The sequence below is a fragment of the Danaus plexippus genome, chromosome 11 (assembly GCF_018135715.1).
Source record: "Danaus plexippus chromosome 11, MEX_DaPlex, whole genome shotgun sequence".
Classification (NCBI taxonomy): Eukaryota; Metazoa; Arthropoda; class Insecta; order Lepidoptera; family Nymphalidae; genus Danaus; species Danaus plexippus.
Window position 1 is genome coordinate 6,287,405 of NC_083544.1, and position 7,625 is coordinate 6,295,029.

Sequence of the window (7,625 nt, forward strand, 5' to 3'; positions counted from 1 at the left end):
GATTTGTACGCGGTAGAAGTGGGAACGAGAGGTATTACAGCTAAGACTTGGGCCTGTCCAGAACAAACATCGATTTAATCTTAGAACGTACATCGAAGGCAGCCTGTTTAGGCTCTTTTCAAATTTGGTTAGGTAGAAAGAGGAGCTTGGACGGTGGAGGTGAGCGTTTAACGCGCGTTAGATAGGGGCTTCTTAAACCTAAACCTGGGTCACAAGACCCAGGCACTGTTGGTGCTCTTCTTCCTACAACGCGATGGACCCGACACCCGCACGGTGAATCCATTGAATGCTAAGAAGTCTCTTCTCTGATGATGATGAAAAACCAGACAAGATTAGGAATGTGTAGTCTGTGTAAGTTATTATTACGAACTAGAGTTAGATTAGCAATGTAAAAGTGGTACTTAATTGACCTAGCGGCCTTTTTATACTCAACAATCTGATTACTAGAACATTCAAAAACATTCTCGTTTATATTTTATTTGTATACATACATACATTAATAACAGAATGTTCTAGTAAAAGTATGTAGGTGTAGCTAATAGTTTCTTTCATTCGTCATGAGATGGCGCTGCCGCTCAATGTCCAGAACATTATATACAGAACGTATGCGCTAAGCCGATTTCTACGCCGCCACGACACTGCTATTGTACCGAGCAATACTAGCTTTACTAACAAAACTGGTACTTCTAATTTAGTCCCATAGTTTTTGATCCAACAATCATCGTCAATTAAAGTCTTCTAGCCAGAATCTCTGCACTATTAACATATTGATTATTGCGATCACTTATTTACATTAAAGGCACCTAAAGAAAAAAAATAGACTAACATATTTTGAGGAAAAAAAAATTTTTTGAATAACCTGAAATCTTCAAAAAACCTTTAAGCGGATACCCGCGGCCATCCAAGCTTAAAATATGTGTGGGAAGCTTGCCTTACATGTACAGCCGTATGTTTGAACAAGAAAATTGGCAAATAAAACAATATTTTGCTTACATACCGTCTAAAAATTTTACCAATATTATGAAATTATTTAACACACTTGAAATGCATTATAACATAACATACCTGAACTATTCAAATCAAACACAATACATTCTTGCGATATGTCAAGTAGAAAACACAAAGTAAGGTTTCTTTCATTTCGTCAACAGAGGTCGCTAAGAACAATATCATACAATTAGCACGAAGATAAGTTTGAGCTACTGGCGCTCGAACTCGGTCCATGTTGGGTAGGTAGAGAGGGTAAAAATCAAGTTAGTGGAATATTTCTCTTTGTGTTTTAGGTACTTTTCTTTAAAAAAGTACTTATGGCCGACTAGTTTTAATAATCGACGTAGATATATGTATTGTTATTTAAAATGTTAATATGTTTTTAAATGTATTTGGCACTGTAGCAAGTCTATTGCTATTAATTATGTATGACCATTTCTTACAACCACAAAAAGATTTTTTGTTTCAGAACCAATTTTTTTGGATAACTTTTGTGTCGTGGGAAAAACGTGATTTAGTGTTCTTTATAAGTTTGTTGAGATATCCGTCCCCGTTGAGTTAACTTTCAAAAATTAACCGTAAATATTTGGGTGTTTATGGTTGATAAAGATAGGTAGCTGACATTTCCTGGGTTTCCTGGTTTTAAGGTGGAATATGAAATTCATGCATTTTAATATTTGTGATTTTCATCTAAGCAAGGATTTTGAGGACATTGTTATAATAGCTATAGAATAATGTATTTCTCAATAATAGACCTTCGCATCACCTTGAATTATTGTTACGGAACAGTCTAAAACGTTTTACTATTTTTCTGAATGGCATTGAAAAATGAATTTTACTTAAAATTTTTCTTTCTTTCTATTTATTTATCCTCAAAAACAATCATCGTCAGGAAGTGTTTTTGGTTTTTAAATAAAACTGATAAACATAGCACGGCCTTTAATGGTTGCATGTTTTAAACAACAATAAGAGCATTTCGTATTCCAATTAACTTAAACGCATTGTTGGAGAAATAAAAATTAAAAAAAATAAAATAAAATAACAGATAAATATATTTTAAACCTATTTACAAAAGATAGATACACGATATAAACAACATTCACTTTAGGTAAATGCTTCAGAACAATTTAGTTTCGTGCAGACGGAATGAAAAATTGATAAAGGAGGCGAAATTTACTCATCGTTTTTATGTCAATTTAATTAGTAATAATAAATCGTATTTAATATAGATCGTACACTTTAATGACATTAACACCCAGAATGCACATTAGATTCATACAAGATCCTCAGGGTGACTCGACTACCGATTGGGTTTAGGAGCTATAGAGTAATTGTACAATAGAAAAACGTGTGTATTTTAAAAATTGATTGGTTTTCCAATGTACGCAGCCATGTTGGCTTCTCGTAAGGCCTCGGCGCACGTCTGAAAGGAAGAAAACAAAAGTTCAGAAAATATAACTAGAATGAAAATTTAGAATGATTTGTTTGTATGACATTTGTGTCAAATATTTATATATGAATAAAGTGTTTGTGTGTGTGTGTGCGTGCGTGTGTATACACATACATGTCCATATGCATATTGTGTATGTTTGAAAATGAGTGCGTGTGTGTATATATTTCTCCAGTAACTAGTATCAGTATGTTATTTGTTGTCACGTATGTATGTGTGTGTACGTACAGGATGCGCGTGGCAGACCCTGGCGACGTCCTCTGCGGCCGCTCCATACTCCTGCGCCAAGACAGCCTCGTTGATCAACTCGCCGCCTCCCTAGAACACAACACAATACGATCCGACGGTTACTTTAATACGTACATGAAACTACAAAGAAAATTCACTATGTTACTAATAAATTTACTATGGTTAGACGTCAATAATGACACTTGTAGTGTGAACATGACCTATACTTGTTTTTTATATTTATATTCAATAGATTTTTATATGTGAAGGCAATTTTTTTAATTATTGAAAGATCGCTTCGATTTATTGTACTTTTAAATGAACGTAACAAATATAAAGTAAAATTTACTACACATGAGATATATATACTAACCGGTCCAATGATATGTGTTCCTAGTATGACGTCGGTCGCCTTGTCAGCCAAGACCTTCACGAAGCCGTCTGGTTCGCCGTTTGTTTTAGCGCGAGAATTGGCTAGGAACGGAAATTTGCCCACTTTGTATGCTTTTCCCTGGAAATAATTATTATTCGATCATTACTCAATATAGTATAACATTTTGCTAACAAGTTAGTTGCATAGCTAAACTTTTTTTTAAAGAAAATACCGCAATATTCAAATAAAAAAAAACAAATGGCAGAGTAAATGCGCTTTTTATTAGGAGATTCAAATTGCATCTAACTGTTAAGAAATATTATTAGTAAAGATACGTATGACGTCATGATTAAAAATACAACAATAAACTTGTCTATAGCTGTAAAAATTCAGTAGGTAAATACAGCGACTTCCGGTTTATTTGTAGCTCTGCAAACTTAGGATGTATTCAGTCAGCGATACGCATATGAAGAAACTTATAATTCAATAGGGTTATTATAATTGGACAACAAAAAACATACCGACTTCGCCGGTAAGTGGGATTATTTAAAAAGGCTACATTTTTCACTACAACAAACCTCTTTCTTGAGATCCTCCTCCGTTTTCCCGACCCAACCCACTTCAGGGCTGGTGTAAATAACCGACGGGATCGCATCGTAGTTGAAGTGTACCGGCATACCCTGGAGTGAAGCTTGGATTAAATTTAGATCAGTGATTTAATCTAATATTACTTATAATATACGAACTTTGATCCCCTCCACGCAAACGATGCCCTCGTCCTCAGCCTTGTGAGCCAACATGGGACCATGGATGACGTCACCGATCGCGTAAATTCTGCAAATCATAGTTTTTCTTATAATAATTTAAAAACAATCAAAAGACGAGAAGCTGTATGTTATTTTAATAATATAACAGAAAAATAACATCGATTTAAACACATTTGTAGACAATATAATAAGAAATAATACCTTTCAAGGAATATATACATCAGGGACATATAAGAGTGACGGCTTGAAGTTGGTTCAGTGTAAACGTGACGAATATCCTTGGTACTCATATTATTATAATACACTAATGATAAAAATAAAGAATAAAGAAGAAAATTAATTTTGCGGAGATATTTAGAATTGCTTTTTTTGGTCAAAAATATTTTAACAATAGCTAAACCGGCCAGATGTATAATCGTGGTATAATAGCTATAATTACCCGGGCACGGTAGTTTGGAATTTGTTGTTGACCGGTACACGGCCCCTGTCGTCCAGTGCGATGCCGACCTTATCTAGACCCAGACCCTCCACGAAGGGGCGCCGCCCTATAGATATCAATACCACGTCGCAATCCAACTGTAATTAGATTTAGAATTTAAAATAGAATAGAACAGCATAAAAACAATAGAATATTATTTATTGTACTTCCAAAATTAATATAAATACATAATTATATAGAAACGCGATAGACGACCTTATATACATGGTAATAAGGTTCAACTTCTAGGTTACATTTTGTGAAGGATATATTATAAATAAAAGTATAGTATAATATCATAATATCGTATTGATTTATATAAGACCTTTAACTTCTGTTCATATCTGTGTGAAAATAAATTAAATCAATCCCTATCATAGCACTCAGATACAAATTCATTAAAAATATTTTTAAGTACTTTTAAGAGGAATTTTTCCAGTTATTTATATGTCGTATAAAATAAAGAATGTATCTTAGTAAAATAAAAAAAATATTATTATATTATTATATCTATTAAAGCATATATAGAATTTTACAGTCAGTAGTTTTTTAGATATGTTATCAGTTGTAGATAAAAATAATTCTAAGAGACACTTCAGAGATTTATATTAATATTGTTTACTTGAATTACTTTAGCTCGAAAATAATATAAATCACATCTACTTAATAATTAAAATATGACAGGTTCATCAAAATAGTGTACTCACTGAATTTACTTGGATTAATAGTTCAAGTCAAAACACATTGTTTAAATATAATTACTCACAGTTTCTTTATTTCCACCTTTAGCAGCTTCAACGTCCACCTTCACAGTACTCCCATCTTTCTTTATCCCCATCACCTTGGTGCCAAGTTTAAATTTCATACCTTGCTTCGACATGATCTTATGCAGGGTTTTGGAAACCTCACCATCGATACCGACCCCTTAAAAATATACTTTAATTACATACATTAATGCTAAATATTAACACTAGTTTTTGTCTGACTTTGTAGGCATTGTGTTCAGAATATCTTCAGAGGGATTCCTAAGATAATGAATTATTTGTATATACTTAGTATAATAGATCAGGTTGGCACTAGTGACATCTAGCGGCTGTATCACATCACTACATACAACTGTGTGTGATATTTTTCAATTTGTAATATGGAATGTGAAAGCAAAATTTGCACCCTTTGCATATGATAATAAATATCAGTTCCGTTACTAAGCTACATTATATTAAAGTTTTGTCAAAATACATTTAGTATTTTTAGAATGAAAAATTAAGTATTGTATACAATTATATAACTCCAAAAATTTTGTAACTGTTTGGATAATTAATTTTTGAATAAAAATGTCATGTTAACAATGTACATAATTTTACCTGTTACCACATATTTTTTTAAATAATTATTTAGTTAAATATATTAATTAATAATAAACCGACCTCCAATATTCTCTAGGAACTCAATGGCTGTTACATCGGCACCCAGTCTTTGGTAAACTGAACCCAGCTCAAGACCAATAACTCCTGCGCCAATAACCAACATCTTTTTCGGCATTTTAGGTAAAGATAGGGCTCCCGTTGACGAGACTATTTGTTTTTCATCAAACTGAAAACAAAATTTATATTTTATATTAATAATGCTTCTAAAAACCATACAATACATTCAATTTTAAAATGTTTCTTGACATGAATTCTCCTATTAATGTATTAAATTTTAGTGCTTACTTAAGAATCCATAAACACATAATGAGATAAACATTTGTAGTTTAATCTAAAACAGTTATTTGCTTAATATCTTTATTAACTAAAGTACATTGAATGCATTGTATTTGTCAGTTAAGTCATATTTACTCACTGTGACGCCTGGGAAGGGTGTAACTACAGAGCCAGTTGCAATAATAATGTTTTTTGTGTTAATAGTTTCAACGCCTTTCTCTCCTTTGACTTCAACTTTGTTTGGAGCGACAATGGAACCATGCCCTCGAACTAGTTTAACCTTTAATTAACCGCAATACATGTTTAATTTCCAGTTCAATATGTAACAGTATTAATCAATATATTGAGAATTATACCTTGTTCTTATTGAACAACATGCCGATACCACCAGTCAAGGCTTTAACAGCATTTTCTTTGTACTTCATCATAGCCTCAAAGTTGAAAGAAATATTGCCAACTTCAATACCTCTGTGTTTAAAATCATGTTTCGCCATATGATATAAGTGGGAATTGTGAAGTAGGGCCTTTGAGGGAATACAGCCAACATTCAAACAAGTACCGCCCAGGGTAGGATCTTTTTCAACAGAGATAGTCTATGGAAACAAAAAATACTTACATAAGATTTCTTTTTGCTATTCAAAAATATATTACACAATTTTATTTTATAGTATGTCAATTTATTTATTTATTATACTTGTAAGTTACATCATCTTGCTTTATGTATTTGTTCCATACCTTCAAACCCATTTGTGCAGCTTTGATAGCTGCTACATATCCACCAGGGCCAGACCCGATCACCACTAGGTCGGCGTCATGGGCGGAAGAGTAATGTCTTATACCAATTGGTACATTTCCATTCTGTGATTGAAATGGATATAAAAATTAAATAATTGAAAAATTATACTATTTTTAATTTTTACCAATTGACAACAATAGAAGTATTTTTTTTAATATTTTTTCGTTACTATTGGTAGTAACAATAATAATACAGTTCATCAGTTTAAAATTGGTTCTAGTTTACTTTGACATACGGTCACATGTGTGAAGGTCAAAGACACTGCAGTATTTTAAGTACCAATAATTGATATAAAAAATAAACTAAGAATGGCCGGTTTTTATATTAGTAATATGCTTATATTTTCAGAAAACATATTTAAATAGGAAATAAGTAATGGGCATTGTCGGATTGCATAACAAGCAAATGTCAATTTATGGATATTACCATAGAAGTTTTTTAAAAAAAAATAAGAACTTACCCTGAATGAAGTTGAAGCTAGCCTCAAAAATTTGTATCCCATATTTTGATAGATTTATAGGGCGATTTATATTTACAAAACCCTACAAATGTGGCGATACCCTGACAGTGGGGTTACTTGACAATTAATTGTCATCTCTAACATTGAGATTTTTAAAATATCTACCTATATATATTATAACATTTCAAATATATTTTTAAAGTTGCTTTTATTGTTTACAATGTGGAAAAAACACTTCTTTTTGAGGGTATGACATAAATTATACTTATAATTATTTTACCAAACCAAAAACAACAATACATTATTACAAGCATTCTAACTTAGATATATCATAAAAGATAATAATGATCTCACTATTGGTAACATTAATGATTATTACA

The 7,625-nt window shown here is 32.0% G+C and overlaps 1 protein-coding gene across 1 annotated transcript; it reads right to left on the minus strand.

Moving 5' to 3' along the window:
• Positions 1–1,914: 1,914 nt before the first annotated feature.
• LOC116766057 (dihydrolipoyl dehydrogenase) lies at positions 1,915–7,366 on the minus strand. The gene is made up of 12 exons (XM_032655709.2): positions 7,246–7,366; positions 6,725–6,847; positions 6,346–6,582; positions 6,129–6,269; positions 5,714–5,879; positions 5,053–5,210; positions 4,248–4,384; positions 3,788–3,875; positions 3,620–3,721; positions 3,042–3,179; positions 2,669–2,758; positions 1,915–2,413 (listed from the first exon to the last, which is right to left on the minus strand). Exons 1-12 carry the CDS (start codon positions 7,285–7,287, stop codon positions 2,348–2,350), a joined length of 1,488 nt encoding a protein of 495 aa, XP_032511600.1. The 5' UTR covers positions 7,288–7,366; the 3' UTR covers positions 1,915–2,347.
• Between the last annotated feature and the right edge of the window lie 259 nt (positions 7,367–7,625).